At 49.3% G+C, this 20,512-nt stretch overlaps 1 protein-coding gene across 1 annotated transcript; it reads right to left on the bottom strand.

The window, feature by feature from the left end:
- Positions 1-382: 382 nt before the first annotated feature.
- Positions 383-19,631, bottom strand: NUFIP2 (nuclear FMR1 interacting protein 2). The gene is made up of 4 exons (XM_070735445.1): positions 19,468-19,631; positions 6,474-8,222; positions 4,507-4,539; positions 383-2,562 (listed from the first exon to the last, which is right to left on the bottom strand). The coding sequence occupies exons 1-4, from the start codon at positions 19,550-19,552 to the stop codon at positions 2,507-2,509; spliced, it is 1,923 nt and encodes a 640-aa protein (XP_070591546.1). The 5' UTR covers positions 19,553-19,631; the 3' UTR covers positions 383-2,506.
- Positions 19,632-20,512: the final 881 nt, after the last annotated feature.

Genomic DNA, 20,512 nt, shown 5'->3' with positions numbered 1-20,512 from the left:
GAAACATTGTTTCGTCTTACAAACTTCTCACCTTAAGAACCTCGTCCCGGAACCAATTAAGTTTGGAAGACAAGGTATCACTGTACTTTGTTCTGTACAAAGCTGACTGTGCTGACCACAAAATGAAATTGATTGTCCATCAGTGTTGCTTCCTAAGTGGACACTTTGATTTCACAGAAGTTTGATTTACTTGGAGTTATATTCTGTTGTTTAAGTGTTCCCTTTATTTTTTTTGAGCAGTGTATATACGATATATATATGGTATATATGCATACCTCTATACATTATTTTCATGTGCCACCGTCATTCACAGCTCCACCAAATTGTTTTTTTCTCCCCAGACCCAATTATTCCACACAAAATTCGACCAAGAAGAAAAAGGTTAAAAGAAGAGTTTCTGTTTAATAAGCGGTCAAGGCTTTGGCGAGAAAGGATTTTCCAAAAGAAAAATAATAACAGTAATAATAATAGGAGGAGGAAAGTTTAAAACAAGGGACGTTTACGCATAAGGGACGGGGGCAGAGAGTATTTTGTCCATAATCGGGAAGAAATCAGACCCCTCCCCTAATCCACCCCCAATTTTAATAAGGGATAATAATTAAGCTCTATTTTGAGGAATGGGGGGGAAAAACAGGTATAATTTTTCAGGCAGGTTAAGGACCCAAGTTGAGTCCACCATGATGTGCGAATAAAAGGACCACCCACCCAACCACACCAACTGAATCCCGTAGTGGTGGTGGGGGTCAGCGGGGGGGAAGCAGGACGCAGGGATAGAAAGCAATTAAGATCAGCAGTGAAATCCCAGCCAAATAAAAGCAGGGGAATCGTCCCATTTTCGGAGAGGCAGCGAAAAGGTGCAACTCCCTCCGAAGGACGAACGTTTCAAACAGCCGCAGACCCTCCCCACTTGAGAGATCAAGAACAACCCCCCTCCCCCCAAAAAAGCTTCATGGGACCCCAATGTGTACTCTCGCCCGAGCCCATCTGTAGTGTGTGGGGATTGTCTGAGAAGGCCCTGAAGCCTGACGGGGGTTCACAAGCCCTTGTGTGTTATTGGGGGAAAGGGGGGACATTCTGATTCAACACCCCCCCACCCACTCCTCAGACCTGGCTGCAGCTGTGGGTGCGCCCAAGCCCACCCCTCGCCCCCAAACCCTGCCTTCTCCATAAAGGAATTAGAAAAAACAATAATCTTGGTGCCAGCCACCCCAAATTTTGCCCTTCTGCATTCGTAAGGGAACAAGAACGCTTTGGAAGAGGGCACAAATGCAAATCCAGAGACCCCACCCCAGAAGACACCCACCACCACCACCTTCAAGGGAAAGGGGGGGGCGATCCAGAATGAGAAAGCAGGCTGGAGGTTGAGTGAGTGAGGGGGAGGCACACCCACCCACCCCCAGAAGAAGAGGGGGAGGAAGAAGAGAAGCTGGTTTGGTTTTCCATTTATAAATTATTTTGCCACATGCATTGGCTCTGTGTGTGTGTGTCCACGCATTCACACACGCAATGCACACCGTTAGCAAACCAAAAAAACCCACCACCACCACATTTCGAACCCCCGCTAAAGGACCACCAGCCAAACTCGGAGGAGATCCAGGTATTTGGGGGGCTGATTGGGGTGTGTGTGTGCTATGGGGGGGGGGATCCTGGCATTAAAAAGGATGGAAGGAGACCCCCACCCGAGTGCATTCGTGCCCTCCCTTCCTCTCGCTCACACCCACACAGAGACACACACACACTCATACCCCAACCCTGGATACCGTATTTAAAAAAAACAACAACCATAAGCCCCTTCCTCATTCCCCCCGCCAACCACGGTCGAGAGTCTCGAAGAGGGGAATATATATCTTCGCAAAAACATCGGGGAGGGGCCCCCCACTCCCAAAAAGGAGAACCCGCTGATTTGGCAACGGTTTGAATTCGAACCTTTTCCCCCCATTTCTGACCAGGGCAAATGGGAAGAGGCGAAGAATGAATCCCTGCTCTCCTCCCCACCCACCCCCAGAGAAGAAAAATTGGGGTGCGGAAAAGATTTTCCTCCGGGTTAGTGTGTTACCGATGATTACAAAGCCCCCCCCCCCCCCGAAAAAAAACCACAGTGAGAAAAAAACCCTGACACGCTTGTTTGTGATGCTCAAGTAGAGCTACGGGACAAGCTAAGTCTCTACCCACATCTGGTCTTCGTTTTTAACAAGGGGGGGGGGGGAAGAAAAATTAAAAATGAAACCTGGGGGGGGAGGGAAAAAAATGAGAAGTGGGGGAAAAGTCCAGACATTCGGAAGCGGGGTTTAAATAATCACAGGGCAGCCTCTTGTGGGCTTGGTAAGGAGTTTTGTCGAGCCCACAATAATAGGGATTGTGTTAGGCGGGTGTGCGTCAACATACACACGGACACACATGCGCAACGTTCCTGCGGTTCGGGTTCAGATGACCAGCGACACACAGACACCCTCCGATATGGGGCACGGGGCTGGCTACGAGCCCAGCGGAAACCGTCGGCTGCTGCTCAGGTGCTGGGCGTAGTGTCCAGGGCTTCGGCGTAAGTGACGATCCGTTTTGGGTCTGGAAAAGAAAGAACAGAGCCGGAGTGAACCAGATGTTGAACGGGTCACAACTGCGGGATTGCAGCCGCCCCGAAATTCAACATTTGGCAAAGATCGGTGATGCCCCAAACCCAACCACTATGCAGTCGGTTGTGTGACCAAGGCTCCAATGGTTAGAAATTCTGTTTATACAGAGCACCACAGGCCAAACAGAGGGCACCGTCACCATGTGCTTTACTGCTTAACTGTTTTGACTCTAACAAGAAACTCCACTTAGAATTAAAGGGCACAGAGCAGGGATGGCGAACCTTTTTTTACTCATGCCGAAAGAGCATGAGTGTGCGCTATCGTCCATGTGCAAGTGCCCACACCTATAATTCAATACCTGGGGAGGTCAAATGTAGCTTCCCCCACTCCCTGGAGGCCAGAAACGGCCTGTTTCCCAATGTCTGGTGGGCCTAGTAGGTTCGTGTTTCGCCCTCCCCAGGCTCCAAAGGCTTCCCTGGATTCTGGGGAGGGTAAAAATGCCCCCCCCCCTTCAGAGGCTCTTTAGAAGCCAAAAACGCCCTCCCAGGGTCTCTGTGGGAGCCAAAAATCAGCTGGCCAGCACACGCATGGACGTTGAAGCTGAGCTACGGCAATGGCTCCACGTGCCACCTGTGGCCCTTGCCATGGGTGTATACTCTATGCTTATCTAAGCTCAAGTTCCAGGGTCCAGATCTGGCCCACGGGGCGCTTAGATGTGGTCCGTGGGACCATCCTGGAAACGGCAAAGGACCGGCTTGAAGGCTCTGCCAGTGAAAAACAGAGTGTGCCCTGCTGAGCTCCATTTTCACTGGCAGAGGGTTGCAGGAAGCCATCGCAGCCAAAAACAGAGCTCGGGAGCCCATTTTTGCTGGCAGGATTCTTGGGACACCCCATCCCCCCGCCCCGCCCCCTGCACAAGTGATGTCGAGCTAGCCACGCTTATCCTAGTCATGCCTCCCCTGGTCCCCCCAAAGGTCAAATACAACCTTGATGCAGCCCTCAATGAAATAGAGTTTGACACCATAGACCAGTGGGCGAACCTTTTTTTCTTCGGGTGCTGAAAGCGCATGCACGTGTGCGCTATTGCACATGCCTGGGTGCCCTCACCCATAATTCAATCCCTGAGGAGGGCGAAAACGGTCTTCCCCGTCCCCCAGAGACCCTCTGGAGGCCAGAAATGGGCCGTTTTCTGACTTCTGGTAGACCCGTTCTTTGCCCTTTCCAGGCTCCAGAACCTTCCCTGGAGCATGGGGAGCGCACAAATACCCTCCCCCACACCCTGGAGACCTCCTGGAAGCTGAAATCACCTCCCACAGCCTCTGCGCAAGCGAAACATCAGGTGGCTGGCACACCCAGGCATGCTGGAGCTCAGCTAGGGCAATGGCTCAAGTGCCAACATTTATGGCTCCACAGGTCACCTGTGGCCGGCCTGCCATAGGTTCACCATCACTACCATAGACCCCCAACTTGTAAATGCTGCCATCTACTGGCTGAATCCTACGCTAGTTGTTGCACATAAATACATCCTCCCATTAAGTCAGGGGTCTCCAAAATCTGGCCACTTTGAGACCAGTGGACTTCATCTGCCACACTGCTGGCTGGAGACCGCTGGTAGTCGAGGTCCACAGGTCTCAAAGTGGCCATGTTCAGGAGACCCCCCTGCATTAAAGGGGATCCTGTGGGTGGTCAATGAACCCTCGCAGCCAGTTCTAAAGGAATTGTGACCGCATTATTTGGAGATAGCCTCAGCTGTAGGCGCTAAACCCGAAGCGCTCCTGATGGGGTTGACCCCACTTTGGCTTCTGGCCAGAGTTGCTACACAACGTCAAGGAAAAGCTGCCTCGGTGGGTCACCCCAAACGTCCCACTATCCTCCACTACAATAACCATAGGCCTCCTCCTTTTTAAGAAGACAGGAATCGCCTGTCAACCCTTACCTCGCTTTTGCAAATTACAAATAGATTCCATCTCTGCAAGAGAAACAAAAAGGAGAAACCAGTTAGCAAAGTCTTATTAATTAATTAGAAGTCCTCTCTTAAACACAGTAATTGAGAGCAGAATTTCTTTCCTCTGACCAAGATTTTATTCTTTTATTTTATTTATTTTTATTGGATTTGTATGCCGCCCCTCTCCGCAGACTCGGGCTTCCCTCGGAGACTGTCAAAGGATGGAAGGAGCCCAGGCACATTATGGCCAGGCTCCAGCCATCGGTCAACCAGCAAGCTGGTGACCATTCGCCTTCTGCTGCACGAATCCCAGCGACCAGTTAGGTCCCACAGAGTGTGTCTTCTCCGGGTCCCGTCAACTAAACAATGTCGGTTGGCGGGGCCCAGGGGAAGAGCCTTCTCTGTGGCAGCCCCGGCCCTCTGGAACCAACTCCCCCCAGAGATTAGAATAGCCCCCACCCTCCTTGCCTTTCGTAAGCTCCTCAAAACCCACCTCTGCCATCAGGCATGGGGGAACTAAGATACTCTTTCCCCCTAGGCTTCTACAATTTATGCATGGTATGTTTGTAAGTATGATTGGTTTTTATAACAAGGGTTTTTAGCTGTTGTAGTATTGGATTTTTACATTCTGTTTGTTGTCAATGTTGTTAGCCGCCCCGAGTCCATGGAGAGGGGCGGCATACAAATCCAATAATGAATGAATGAATGAATGAATGAATAAATTCCTATACCAATGGATCCATTCTGCCAGGCTCAGAGGCCTATTAAGGCCGTTTGGGGAAGGGCTGGGTCAAAGAGGACAGAGAGATACAAGTGCCGCCAAATTCAGTAGTCACCAGGAGACTGGGAGTTCTAGTCCCACCGTAGGCGTGAAAGGCACGTGGTTGTTTTCGGGCCAATCAATAGATGATGAGTTCTAGTCCCGACTTATGTATGAAAGGCAGCTGGGTGACATTCAATTATGTCAAAGGGTTAAATGAGGTCCAGGAGGGAAGTGTTTTTAATAGGAAAGTGAACACAAGAACAAGGGGACACAATCTGAAGTTAGTTGGGGGAAAGATCAGGAGCAACGTGAGAAAATACTATTTGACTGAAAGAGTAGTAGATGCTTGGAACTAACTTCCAGCAGAGGTGGCTGGTAAATCCACAGGAACTGAATGTAAATCTGCCTTTCAAGTATGAGTGTTGAATGATTGGTTAAGATAGGTTTTACTTTCTTCTAATAGAATTTAACGGTTGTTTTTAATGTAGTATCAATTGGATTTATATTATTGTTCTGCTTTTTTTGTATATGTTGTGAGCCGCCCCGAGTCCTCCGAGAGGGGCGGCATACAAATCCAATTAAATAAATAAATAATAAAATAAAATAAATAAATAAATTTCAAATCTAAATGAGGACCCAGATTGTGGGGGCAATATGCTGGCTCTGTTAAAAAGTGCTGTTGCTGACATGCCCGGAGTCTAAGGAGAAGGGCGGCATAAAAATCGAATGAATAAATAAACAAACAAACAAACAAACAATTATAAACTCTAATTAAAAAAACCCATAAATTAACCAATCATAACAACATGCATACAAAACATTCATACAATTTGGCCATGATGGTTGTTAATTCATGGCCTCCCCAGGCCTGCTGGCAAAGCCAGGTATTCGTGGCCTTATGGAAGGCCAGTAGGGTGGGAGCAGTACGGATGTTGGGGAAGGGGAGGCGAGGGGGGGTTGGTTCCATAGAGCTGGGGCAGCCACAGAGAAGGCCCTCCCAACCCGCAATGGTTAGTCAACAGGACCCGGAGGAGGCCAACTCTATGTGCTCTTATTGGGAGGTGTGTGGCAAGAGGCGGTCCCATAAAACACCGTTCTTCAGGTTCTGCAGAAAACGCTGAGACCGATGAGAACCGGGGTCCCGCCTAGTGGGGAGGAGGGGAAGGAGGAAGGAGGGGAGCCCGGGAGACATTACCTTGGACGTGGTATAGAACAGCTGCCCGCAGGTCAAACTCCCCCCAGCTGGCCTTCCGTTCCAGACCGCCGGGCTGCCTCTGCTCTTTGGTGGAGACTAAGAAAGTGTTCGTAGGCGAAGACAGACGACTGTCTACACAATAGTCCTTGGCCAGGAACACAAAGGGCCCCGGGCCCCCGAGTTCCGCCTGGGGCAGGCCCCCTGGCAAGTGAGGCTCCAACAGCAGGTCGCTCTCCTCCCCAGCGGCCCCCGTCTTATTTAAGAGTCCGCCCAAAAGCTGGGGACTAGTCCGTTTGGCCAGCTCGTAGGCCTTGGGGAACGCCGGCTGTCTGGGTCCAGCGGAAGACGTCTCAGCCCCCTGAGGAACCGGCGCGGCGGGGCAGGACCCTTGGAAAGTCACCTCGGACCCCTTGGCTTCCGTCGGCTTTCTGGGCGACGTCTCCGGGCCCGCGCTGGGCTCGTTTATAAAGGATAACCCCCACTGGTTCTGGAAGATATCGCCTAGGTTTTGCTGCGTGGCCAGGAACAGGGACTCGGCCGGGGCCGCCACGCTGAACAGGCCGTGCATGTTTGACGGGTAGACGAAGAGACTCGACTTCTGCGGGTCCGCGGGGGGACCGGCGTCCTGGGGTGGGGCCAATTTGGAAGAAGCCGAGAGGACAGTACTAGCAGCTGGCACCAGCAGGGCCTGGACGCCGGCCGGACACATGCCACGGTCCGCCCCGGCCAAGATGGGCCCGTTGGAAAAGCCGGCCGATGTAACAGACTTCATGGCGGACATGGGGACCTGGGAGAGGCGGTTGGAGGTCTGGATCTGGACCTCACCCACAGAAGACGAACACAAGGAGGAGGAGGAAGAGGAGGAGGAAGAGGAGGAGGAAGAAGAGGAGGAGGACAGGGAAGGAGCCGCCTTGTTGAGGTTCTCTTTCACTTTGCTTGCGTAACTGATTTTGGGAACGATCTTCGCGCTGCTGTTATCCACGGGGAAAACCGGGGGAGGCTTAAACAGGGTCCACGAATCTTCCTTCGAGGACACAGAGACGTGCTTCCCCTTCGGACGCTCCTCCAGCTTTTTGCCGGACGGTCCAACTTTGGCCTCCACCACCTTCCGGAGCATGTCCCCAACTCCGCCAGGCTTCCCGCGGCCCACCCCTAGCCCGCCCGGCTCCTCGCACTTCCACACGGCTTTCAGGACGTCAGGCGGAGTGTCGGCCTTCGGGTCCCTGCTGTCGGCCCTGTAAGGGTCTGCCTCCAGCTTCAAGGCCGGGCCGGGGCTGCCCGGCACGACCTTCTCCTGCCCCAGGCTCAGGTTCTCGCACCCCTTCGCGCTGTTGCGCCGGCCCTTCCGCTTCTTGGGCGTGGTGTAGCCGCTTTCCGAGCCGCTGCCGTCGTTGTCCGTGCCTTTGCCGCCACAGCCGTTGGCGAGGTAGTCAGCGCCGTCAGCCACAACGATGCCGTTGGGCACGGGGTGCATCTCGGCTTTGTCCCAGGATGGACCGTCTCTGGCTTGGCTCTCGGGGCATCGCTCGCTCTTCCGGTCCAGGCTGTTTTTCAAGCCGTAGGTCTTGGTTTTCAGACCGGCTTTCACAAACATGCCGCCTTTTGCCGTCTGCTTGAGAGCCAGGCCGAGCTCCCGGGCAGGCTGGCTCCCGTTGGGAAGCGCGGAAACGGACCCAGGCAAGTCACTGTTACCGGGAGATGTCAGGAAGGGGCCTCGTTCAGCAAGGGTCCCGTTGAGTTCGCCATAATCTGCAGGAAGGAAACAGGGGAAGAAGGTTAGAGGCCTCCAACGGAATCTCTTGCTTGAAGGAGCCATTCGAAAGACACCCACCCACACCCCAGACAGGCGGGAGTCCCATCGCACCGCCACTATTGGTGCTGATGCGCGCACAGCTCCCGGCAACTGGTAGGCGCGTGGTGTGCGTCCGGCACCCACGTACACTGGAGCGAGATTTGGCTTCTGCGCATGTGCAGGAAGAAAATTTTGTGAGAAGATGCGTCTAGGCATGAAAGCAAAAAAATAGCCAAAATCTCTCACACACGGGTCTTCTCACAAGGGTTTGCTTCCTGCGCAGAAGCCAATTGCACCCACCCACTGTTGTGGTCAGCTCTGGCCCAGCTCCTGCCCCAAGGACTGTGGATGTAGGGGAGACATCCGCATGCTGCAGGCCTGTTTTGCCTCCGGTGGAATCTGCTGATAAAGGCTCCTCTGACCAAGAAGACATGAGTGACAGGGAGGAGGAGAGTGGGGCAGACAGCTCAGAAGGAGATCAATTATCTAGCTCCTCCTTGGATTCGGAACAAGAGTTAATGATACAGCCACGCATGCGGAGAGCGATGCATAGGCAGCAACAACTGAGAGATTATTATCAAAGAAAATGAGGCCACCTGTGGTTGGGTGGGGCTGTGGTCATTAGTGAGGCTGCTATAAAGAGCAGCCTGTGGGTTTGGCCATTGTGGAGGATTATCTGATCGTGCTGACTTTGACCTTTTGTGTGCTGATTTTTCCCCACTTTGAAACTAATCCAGAGCAAAGTGTGTTTCACTTTGTGAAAGAAGAAGGACTGTGAATTGCCTCACAGCTGCAAGCTAAGTATCACAGAACTGATAAGGGACTTGTACAAATTACCAGTTTGTTTGGAGACGAGGGCTCTTGGTTTAAGGGAATTTTCATTATAAAGAACATTGTTTTGAATTTTCAAACGTGTGTGTGTCTGAAATTTGTACCTGTGAATTTTTGGGAGGAGTCTACCAGAGAGACCGACAGAACACCCACCGGTCACCCAGATCTACGCACACAGCTCAATTTCCGCTACCGGTGGGGTGTCCCCCCCCACCATTGATGTCAGGTTTAGCAATCCTGGGTGATAGCAAGTAAGCTGAACATAGCTGATGTAAAGTTCCTGTATATAGAAGACTGAAGATATTTTCCACTGAAGAGTAAAACTATTGTTTCCTATAAACGAGTCTTCGCCATCTCTCTGGTTCATTAAATTGCCCCAATATATTCTGATATCTCATCTAGTCCTCCTGCGTTACTCTGCTTATACACTGCTCAAAAAAATAAAGAGAACACTTAAACAACACAACTCCAAGTAAATCAAACTTCTGTGCAATCAAACTGTCCATTTAGGAAGCACACTGATTGACAATCAATTGCACACATGCTGTTGTGCACATTCAACTTTGCACAGAAGGAAGTATTCAATGAGAATATTTCATTCATTCAGATCTAGGGTGGGTTCTTGGAGTGTCCCCTTGATTTTTTTTGAGCAGTATATATCCAGACATAGGAACCCAATACTGCCCCCAGACAGGCCCCAAATGCCAAAGGCCCTTGACACCCCAAACTGTCAATGGAGGCTTGTTTGAAAGCATTCTCCCTGAGTGTGCGCCTGTTCTACACTTTTTTGATGGCATCGCTCAAATTTGGCCCAGGCTGCATCAAGGAGGGGCCAAGAAGAAGGAAGACCTTCGGACAGACAGGAAGGCAAAACGGATGCAGATAATACATTTCAAATCAAAATATACTGCTCAAAAAAATCAAGGGGACACTCAAAGAACACATCCCAGATCCGAAGGAATGAAATATCTTCATTGAATACTTTGTTCTGTACAAAGTTGAATGTGCGCAACATCATCTGATATGGACTGTCAATCAGTGTTGCTTCCTAAGTGGACAGTTAGATTTCACAGAAGTTTCATTGACTTGGAGTTACAGTCTTCGGAGAGGGGCGGCATACAAATCCAAGTAATAAATAAATAAAATAAAATAAATAAATAAATATTGTGTTGTTTAACCTTTATTTTTTTGAGCAGTGTAATGATCCTGGGGCCCCAACAACATTCCGGAATCGCAAAATCCTCAGACTCGCAAACTTGTGTGGCGGAAACGTGGGGTGCACCCCCAAAGGAGAACTAGGCCCCCTCGAGGACAGCGACAGGACAATTGAGAAAAACCACGTCAATTTCTAGGAAGGGCGGACAAGTTACAAGACGATTATTGTTAGCCACCCTGAGTCCTGTTGGAATGGGTGGCATATAAATATAAATACAAAATTAAAAATAAATAAAAAAGTAAATAAACACTTCATTTAGTAACTGTTTATAAAGTTCCAACGGCCCTGAGAAAAGTGAGCGATGACTCCTTTTCACACTTACAACCGCCGCGGTTCTGTGATCAAAATTCTTGGTCACTGACTCACAGATGACGGTTGCATTTTCCTGGGTGAGGTGATTCCCCCTTTGTGACGCCAACAGGAAAGCCAGATTCACTTAACAACCGTGTTACTAACTTAACAATGGCAAACATCTACCCATCCTAAGATAAAATGCAGGAAAAAGTACAAGACTAGATGGACCATGAGGTCCTTTTCTGCCGTCAATCTTCTATGTTTCTATGATTCATTTAACATCCTTGGCAAGGGAGGTTAACAGAGAGGCAACCAATGCAGTCTGCATTGGTTGCCAATCAGTTTCCGGTCACAATTCAAAGTGTTGGTCATCACCTATAAAGCCCTTCATGGCACCGGACCAGGGTATCTACGAGACCGCCTTCTGCCGCACGAATCCCAGCGACCGATTAGGTCCCACAGAGTTGGCCTTCTCCGGGTCCCGTCAACTAAACAATGTCGGTTGGCGGGCCCCAGGGGAAAAGCCTTCTCTGTGGCGGCCCCGACTCTCTAGAACCAACTCCCCCCAGAGATTAGAATTGCCCCCACCCTCCTCACCTTTTGTAAGCTCCTTAAAACCCACCTCTGCCGTCAGGCATGGGGGAATTGAGATATTCTTTCCCCCTAGGCCTTTACAATTTATGCATGTTATGTTTGTTTGTATGTATGTTTGGTTTTACAAATAAGGGTTTTTAAACTGTTTTAGTATTGGATTTACATGCTGTTTTGTACTACTGTTGTTAGCCGCCCCGAGTCTATGGAGAGGGGCGGCATACAAATCCAATAAATAATAACAACTGTCCCGCTCAGCAACAAAAATTTTGTATTGAAATTGGGGCCATTAGTCGAACCACCTTTGAACCCAAAATCCTTAGAAATCTGCTGCTGCTTTTCTCCACACCCCAAAATCTACCCTTGGTTCTTCAGCTCTAAGCACATGGGACCCTGGACCAAAAGAACCTAAGAAGAGCCGTGCTGAATGGAGCCAAAACCCATTGAATCCAGCATTCGGTGTCCCACAATGGCCCCCCAATGGTTGTTTGGCGGGACCCAGGGGAAGAGTCTTCTCTGTGGTGGCCCCGACCCTCTGGAATCAACTCCCCCCGGAGATTAGGATTGCCCCCACCCTCCATGCCTTTCGCAAACTCCTTAAAACCCATCTCTGTTGTCAGGCATGGGGAAATTGATTCCCCTGGGCCGTTTCCGATTTATGCATGGTTTGTATGAGATGTATGATTGCTTTTTATATTAAGGGTTTTAAATTGTTTTAACCATTAAATTTGTACTGTTTTTATTGTTGTGAGCTGCCCCGAGTCTTCGGAGAGGGGGCGGCATACAGATCTAAATAATAATAATAATAATAATAATAATAATAATAATAATAATAATAATGGGGATCTTGAGCAGAAAGAGAATAGGAAAGTGAACACAATGACAAGGGGGCACAATCTGAGGCGAGTTGGGGGAAAGATCAGAAGCACCGTGAGAAAATATTATTTGACTGAAAGAGTAGTAGATGCTTGGAACAAAGTTCCAGCAGAGTGGTTGGTGAATCCACCGTCACTGAATTGAAACATGCCTGGGATAAACATAGATCCATCCTAAGATAAAATACAGGAAATGGTATAAGGGCAGACTAGATGGCCCAGGAGGTCTTTTTCTGCCGTCAATCTCCCATGTTTCTATGAGGATTACCTGTGCTTAAAAACGAAGCCTTTGAAGAATGCAATCAAAACCGTTAAAAACAAATAATAAAACAACAGCCAACAAAAAGCCCTGAAAACATCCAAGGATTTCAACATTGCTGCTGGCTGCAGTTAGACAACATTTACCGGAATTGCACAATTCACCGCTTATCTGTGAGATTTCCCCACCCCCCAAAAAGGGGGGAGGGGGTGTCTCTTTTATTTTTTAACGTGAAAGATCTCTCAAGTCGGTAATCAGGATGCTGTGACAGTTGTAAGTATGAGGACTGGTCCAAAAAATAAATCACTCCCCCACCCCAGTTCCGTTGTAACTTTGGACAGTTGTGAAATGAACGGGGGGGCCAAGTCGAGCATGACCTGTAATGTGACGGCTTCGGTAAAGTTCAAATTCCGGTAAACAGAACACCGCTATCTCTTTTCAAGACCGGCCTAGACTTTTCCAGTTAGGGGAAAGAGCATCCGAGGGAACATTTTTATGCTTCGGATGGGACTTGCAGTCATGAAGTAACGCACGGCCTTTTTGTCCCCAAGCTCCCAGGACAACTTTCGGGATTGCGAGCCCTACAAAAAAAATATTTTGGACAAGGAGCAAATCAATTCTGCTGATTAGGATTATGAGCTCTCCACCGGCTGGAGAATTCTGGGAATTGAAGTCCCGGATGGCGCACTGCAGGCTCCTTCCTGTAGTTCAGCAGTTCAAATCTCCCCACCAGCTCCAGGTTGACTCAGCCTTCCACCTTTCCGAGATGGGTCAAATGAGGACCCAGATTGTTGCGGGCAAGAGGCTGACTCTGTAAACAGCTTGGAGAGGGCTGTAAAAATGCTGTGAAGTGGTATATAAGTCTAAGTGCTATTGCTATTCCTGCCTTCCTTCCCTCCTTAGCTTCCTTCCCTTCTTTCCTTATCATTTTCCTTCCTTTCTTCTCATTTTTCTTCCTTCCCTTCCTTCTTCCTTCCCCTTTTCCCTTCCTTCCTCCCCTTCTTTCCATCCTTCCTTCTGAGGGGGGTCAAATGAGGAGCAAGATTGTTGGGAGCAAGAGGCTGATTCTGTCAACCGCTTAGAGAGAGCTGTAAAAGCATCATGAAGCAGTATATACCATAAGTCTAAAGGCTATAATGCTATTGCTATTTTAAAAACTGGAAAGCTTCAGAAGGCCCATTCTCAATTGTCCAAAAACTCTTTCATAGTTTTAGGAGCCACACTGCGTAGACCTGGAAAATAAATAAATAAAATAATAATAATAATAATAATAATCCCAGGAGACAGCAGAATTGAGGAGAAGCAGCTAGAGAAATTAGTGAAATATGAAGATCTAAAAATCGAGCTGCAACGACTCTGGCATAAGCCAGTGAAAGTGGTCCCAGTGGTACTCCTCCCTCCCAAATTCCCATCAACATCAGGCCTTCTACAGACAGTGGGACAAGCCATTAATTTATCACCAACTTCTGTGCCGGCTTGACATGCTTTCCAGGGATTTGTGGGGAGGAAGAGGACCGTCAGCTGGGTGGGTTTTTTTGCACTGGCGACGAGTCTTCAGAGAGGGGCGGCATACAAATCTAATAAACTATAACTACCTAGTTTGGTAATGAAATGTCTACAAGAAAACCATCCAGCTCACAGAGCACCAAGGGTCCCACAGGCTGCCTCCTCCTCCTCCTCTTTTCCACAAAACCCCCCTCTCTTCTACCGCTGGTGATGTTACCTAGTTTGGTAATGAAACGCCTGCAAAAAAAAAAACCCCTCCAAGTTCAGAGGGCACCCCAACATCTCCCATAAAGAGAAAGAAATTTACGGAACTTTGGGCTCCTTGGGCCAGGATCTTCTCAATCAATATTTTCATGAACTACACTGGTCAAAAAAAATATATAAAGGGAACACTTAAACAACAGAATATAATTGCAATTAAATCAAACTTCTGTGAAATCAAACTGTCTACTTAGGAAGCAACACTGATGGACATCAATTTCACATGCTTTTTTTTGCAAATGGAATAGTTGTGCAAATGAAATATTCAATGAGAATATTTCATTCATTCAGATCTAGGATGTGTTATTTGAGTGCTCCCTTTATTTTTTTGAGCCATATACTTTAACAGTTGAAGGACTTAAAATGCAATGATCATGCACTCTCAGTCAGCAATGGACTCACCTTAGAAACCAGCAAAATGTATTTGGTCACCCACCCTTAAATAATGTTTAGATCTCGCTGTCCAGCAGCTTCCCTGGCGTCCTTCGTGATTAGCTGTTTATTATTTCATTGAGGCTAAGTCACTTTCCAGACATAAAAATGTTCTCCCAAATGCAGGAGAGGCCTGACTTAGCCCAGTCCAAAAACGTGATACTTGTGTCATGTGGATGCAGGCCATAATGTTAGAACTGAACTCCCTAAACGTAGGACAGGCTGTTTCATTAATTTCTTAATGTTTTTGTTTTTTTTATTTTAAGACAAAAAAATCCATGAGGACAAGACTCTCTCTAAAGCATCCAAAAATCAGAGCTCTACTTAACCAAAATAATTTGTGCAGCTGTGCAACGCCTCCTTTGTGAAAGGAACAAGCTTTGCCAAATTTGCAGGAAAGGGCCTTTTTAAGGATTCTTTTTTGGAGGGTGGGTGAGAATGAGCTGAGGACTTGCAGGGTCCGTTTTCATCCCACAAGGCGCTATTTTTAAAAGCCAGTTTTTTTCCCAATTTGTGGAAGCAGTCCTCGGCTTACAACCATTTGAAGTTACAACGGCACCCCAAAAAATGTGACTTGTGATCAGAAGTCATAATAATGTATAATCTGGAGGAGAGAAGAGAAAGGGGGGACATGATGGAAACATTTAAATATGTTAAAGGGTTAAATATGGTTCAGGAGGGAAGTGTTTTTAATAGGAAAGTGAACCCAAGAAAAAGGGGGCACAATCTGAGGTTAGTTGGGGGAAAGATCAGAAGCAACGCGAGAAAATATTATTTGACTGAAAGAGTAGTAGATGCTTGGAACAAACCTCCAGCAGACGTGGTTGGTAAATCCACAGTAACTGAATTTAAACATGTCTGGGATAAGCATAGATCCATCCTAAGATTAAACACAGGAAATAGTATAAGGGCAGACTAGATGGACCAGGAGCTTTTTTCTGCCGTCAATCTTCTATTTTTCTATGTCACTTCACATAGTTTAACAAGTGGTTCACCCAACGCCAGAAATGGGAGTGTGCTCGCACACTATGCGCACGGCATCACAAAACACAGTGATACAGGACAAGATTGCGCTCCTGCAAGTCGCTACATCTAGTTTGCCTGAACCGACCTGTTTTCACACTTATGGCCACTGCAACCTCTCCACAGGCACCTGATCAAAATTTCAGATGCTCGACAAGTGACTGATCTTTATGTCCTGGGGTCACAGGATCTTCTTTTGTGACCTTCTGATAAACAAAGATAATAGGGGAGCCAGATTTACTTAACGACCGACCGTGTGACTAACTTAACTGAATAGAATAGAATTATTTTATTGGCCAAGTGTGATTGCACACACAAGGAATTTGTCTCTGATGCAGATGCTCTCAGTGTACATAAAAGAAAAAAAGATAATTTGTCAAGAATCATGAGGATTCACATAACTGTGAGAAAACAGGTCGTAACGCGGGGCAAAGCTCACTTGACGAACGTCTCAATTTGCCACAGAAATTTTAAGACTCACTTGTGATTGCAAGTCAAGGAAAACCTGTACAAAACCACAAACTCTTAATAACTGAGCCCAAACTGGCTGAAATGATAAGAAGCCACAAACTGAATGGGCTGGTTCACACAAACATACACACAAAGAAAAACGAACAGGCCACACTACAATATTCCGTCCAGTGAGTGAACCAGGTTGCACCCAAATTTCTGCAACAAAGCAAGCTCTTGCAACACAACACAAGTGCCTGGTTTATGGCCTCTCTGAGATTTATGCGCTTGTGCTAACCGCACAAATAGGGACCCGCCATTTCCTGACCAACAATGACAACACAGCACAAGGGGTGAGAGACCTCCAAGCAATACCGATCAGGTCTAAGCCAATGTTTTTCAAACTTCCAAGTATCTCTGGTCTGGTCATTTTATCGCACCACAGTCTTGCAAGGCAGTTTTGTTTCGTCAAAGCTGGGCCTGCGCACCGTGCTGAGTTCACAAGCCCTTGCCGTGCATAAAACATGTTCTGTCTATCGCCCAAAGGGTCCCCTGGCAACAATGGCTCATTTCTCTCCCCCCCCCCTGTCATGGCAACTCCTTAACTCCTGACAAGTTCCCTTAATGCAGAGCCCTCCAAACCTGGCAACTTTTAAGACTTGTGGATTTCAACTCCCAGAATTCCCCTGCTAGCATGGCTAACCAGGGCATTCTGGGAATTGAAGTCCACAAGTTTTAAAGCTTAAAGAGTCTTCGGAGAGGGGCGGCATACAAATCCAAATAATAAATAAATAAAGCCCCCCAGTTTGAAGACCTCCATTTGGAGACCAGGATTGGATGGATGACATCTCAGAGTTCTAAAGGAGCTGGCAGAGGTCACCTCAGAACCACTGCACCACATCTTTCAAAATCCTGGAGGACCAGGGAAACTACCAAAGGCCTAGAAAAGAGCTGATGTGGCTCCTATCTTCAAAAAAATGAAGGAAGAAAAAAACAGACCCAGGAAACTACAGACCAATCAGCCTAACATCAATCGATACCCAGGAAAATACAGTCCTAGAAAAGGTCATTAAAAAACAGATCTGCCAACATCTAGAAACAAGTAATAACCAGCAGCCAACATGGATTTGTCAAGAACAAATCATGTGAAACCAATCTTATTTCATTCTTCAACACAGTGACTAAATTAGTAGGCCAGCGAAACACGCGGGACATAATAGACTTAGACTTCCGCAAGGCATTCGACAAAGCAGATCACAACCTACTTCTTCGTAAGTTCGAGAAAAGTGGGATAGACCGGCTCACTACCAGGTGGGTTCACTACTAGCCGGCAAACCGTACTCAACGAGTAGTCCTCAACGGGCCTAAGTCCACATGGAGAGAAGTAAGCAGCAGGGTACCACAAGGCTCTGTCTTAGGCCCAGTACTCTTCAATATCTTCATAAAGGACCTAGATGAGGGAATAGAAGGGGAACGAACCAAATTTGCAGATCTAAGTGGGCGGGAACAGCTCACATCCCAGAGGCCAGGCTCCAGATCCAGATGGACCTTGACAGACCTGAACACTGGGTCCTATCTAACAAAATGAAATTCAATGCTGAGAAAAGTAAAGTCTTTGGAGAGGGGAGGCATACAAATCTAATAAATTATTATTATTATTATTATTATTATTATTATTATTATTATTAAAGTCCTAAACTTAGGTAAGAAAAACCAAAAATATTCAAATATAACAAAAATATAACTGGGCGAAACCACACTCAGTAGCAATGACTGCAACGGGGATCTTGGAGTCTTAGTAGACAACCAGCTAAACACAAACCAGCTATGTGCAGTGGCAGCCAAAAAAGCCTGCATTAATAGAGGGATGCAATCGAGGTCTAGGTAAGTACTAATACCACTCTATAAAGCAGAGGTCTTCAAACTTGGCAGCTTTAAGACTTGTGGACTTCAACTCCCAGAATTCTCCAGCCAGTATGAAGACCTCAGCTATAAAGCCTTAGTTAGACCATATCCAGAATACTGCATCCAAGGCACCAGAAAGTCAGACAAGGAATAATGAGTGGAAGCTGACCAAGGGGAGATTCAACCAGGAAATAAGGAGGAAATTTCTGGTGGTGAGAACGGTCAACCAGTGGTTGTGGGAGCTCCAACACTTGAGACTTTCAAGGGGAGATTGGACCGCCATTTGTTCGAAATAGTGTAGGGACTCCTGATTGAGTGGGAGGTGGGTTGGACTAGATGACCTACAAGGTCCCTGCCATCTCTGTTATTGGCCCAGAGTCTTGTTAACACAGGCTAATGTGCTGGGTTTGGGGCATAGCTAGCTCTATGGGGGATTCTGGGAGTTGGAAGTCCAGCCCTCTTAAAGGAGCCAAATTTATAAAAGGCATGCTCCATGGGGCTCACCTTCCCCATTTCTACCTCCCACGGAAAGTTGAACCCCCAGATTATCATCTGGGTTGGGAGATTTGAAAGGCCAGGTAAGGGACTAGTCATTTTTGAGGAGGCCTGTCCAGTGTTTCACAGCCTTGACAACTTTAAGATGGGTGGGTGGACTCCAACTCCCAGAATGCCCCAGCCAACATGCTTTAAAATAAAATGGACTGCAACTCCTACAATCTCCCTACCATCTTAGTTGGAGAGGGATGGACTGCAAGTCCAAGAATGCCTGACCAGCATCCATTAAGGATAAACTTCCTAACTCCCAGAATGTCCCATCTAACAGGCTTGAAGATGGGCGGACTCCAAGTCCCAGAATCCCCAAACCAGCATACTTTGGAATGAATTGACTTAAACTCCCAGAATCCCCCAACCGTCTTGAGAGGGATGGACTCCAACTCCCAGGATGCCCCATCTAACATGAAGATGGGCAGAATGCAACTCCCAGTATCCCCTAACCAGCATGCTTTAAAATAAATGGACTCCAACTCCTACAATTCCCCAACCATCTCAGTCAGAGGGATGGACTCCAATTCCCAGAATGCCCCACCAGCAATCTTTAAGGATAGAGTCCCAACTCCCAGAAAGCCCCATCTAACATGCTTGAAGCTGGGCGGACTCCAACTCCCAGAATGCCCCAGCCGCCATCTTGCTTTGAGTGGACTGCCTCCCAACACCAGAATCCCTCAGCCGGCGCGTGGGGCATGCCGGGCCTCATAGTCCAGCCCTCTGGAAGCCGCCTGAGGGCCCCCCCCGGGCCTCCCCCTCCCCTCAAGACGGATGGCGGGGTGTCTTCAGGCTCCCTCCCTCCCTCCGCCCAGACCGGGCCGGGCCCGCGTCGCCTCCTCAGGCCTTCCCCTCAGAAGGCCGCCCGCCCAACATGGCGCCGGTGCCGGCGGGGCGGCCTGGCCGGGCTGAGGCGGCGGCTGCGGAGGGGGGAGGGCGAGCCCAGATCCTTCTGCCCCTCCCCCTCCCCCCACGACGCCCCTCCCTCCTTCCCTCACCCCCCCCACCCTCCAGACCTGCTGCTCCGCGTCCGTCTGCGGGCGGGGGGGCGGCGGGGGGGCCCGGGCCGTAAAAGCAGAGCGGCGGGGGGGGCGCCTCCATTCGGGCACCGGCCGCCCTTCCGCCTGCTCGCCCGTCCGCCCGCCGCGGCTGCTGCCTGGCGCGGAAGGGAGGCCGCCGCCGCCGCCGCCACTTCCGGCCCCGCCCAGGCAGGCAAGCAAGCGAGGGGAGGGGCTGCTGCTCCGCCTCCTCCGCCCGCCCACGCCCCGCCCCCCGACACGCCCCTCGGCGGACGTGGCCAGCGGGCAGCGCCGCAGCCCAGGGAGGAGGGAGGGGCTTCCCCGGGGCATGGTCGCCCCGCCCCTTTGGCCAAGAGGAGGGGAGGGGACTCCCGAGCCCATCGCTCCCCGCTCGGGATGGAGGAGGCTGATGGGCCTGGCGGTCCTTGGGGAAGCGCCGGCTCGCAAGTCCCGCTCCCAGCCAGTCCAAGTAAGACAGGGGTACTCCAAAGCCCATCACTCTCCTCCCCAGAAAGGAGGCGGATGGGCATGCTAGTCCTTGTGGAAGCACCCTCTCCGAGCCCCTTCCCCATCTTCCCAGAGGATGGGATAGATAGGGGACTCCCACCTTCCCCCACTGAGGCTGATGGGCATGGCAGTCCTTCCACTTGGAGGGGTGACCTGCCTCAAAGCCCCTGCTCCATCATCCAAAGGAGAGGGGAGGGGACTCCTATAGCCTTCACTCTCTGCCGGAGAGGGATGGGAGGCTGATGGGCGCAAGGAGGACAGTGCAGGGGTACTCCGAAGCCCAACGCTCCAGGAAGGAGGAGGAGGATGGGCATGGCGGTCCTTGGGGAAGCACTGGCTCTGAACCGCCTCCCCATCTATCCCCACGGAGGTCCCATCTCCGTTTGCAAGCTCCCATCCCAGACAATGCAGGGGTACTCCAAAGCCCATCTCTCTCCTCCAGAAAGGTGGCTGATGGACATGGCGGTCCTTGGAGAAGCACCCTCCCCAAGCCCCTTCCTCAAGCAGATGTTGGATAACCATTACAGTATATCTG

This window comes from Erythrolamprus reginae, chromosome 1 (assembly GCF_031021105.1).
Source record: "Erythrolamprus reginae isolate rEryReg1 chromosome 1, rEryReg1.hap1, whole genome shotgun sequence".
NCBI lineage: Eukaryota > Metazoa > Chordata > Lepidosauria > Squamata > Dipsadidae > Erythrolamprus > Erythrolamprus reginae.
This window is presented reverse-complemented; position numbering and strand designations above follow the sequence as displayed.

What these genes read in the sequence shown, in the direction of transcription:
- NUFIP2 (XM_070735445.1), bottom strand. Translation starts at nt 19,552, where the DNA reads ATGGAGGCGCCCCCCCCGCCGCTCTGCTTTTACGGCCCGGGCCCCCCC. An exon ending in AGACGGACGCGGAGCAGCAG is followed by an intron (nt 8,223 to 19,467) that starts GTCTGGAGGGTG and finishes TCCTTCCTGCAG; the next exon opens with ATTATGGCGAACTCAACGGG. An exon ending in TGTTCTATACCACGTCCAAG is followed by an intron (nt 4,540 to 6,473) that starts GTAATGTCTCCC and finishes TTTCTCTTGCAG; the next exon opens with AGATGGAATCTATTTGTAAT.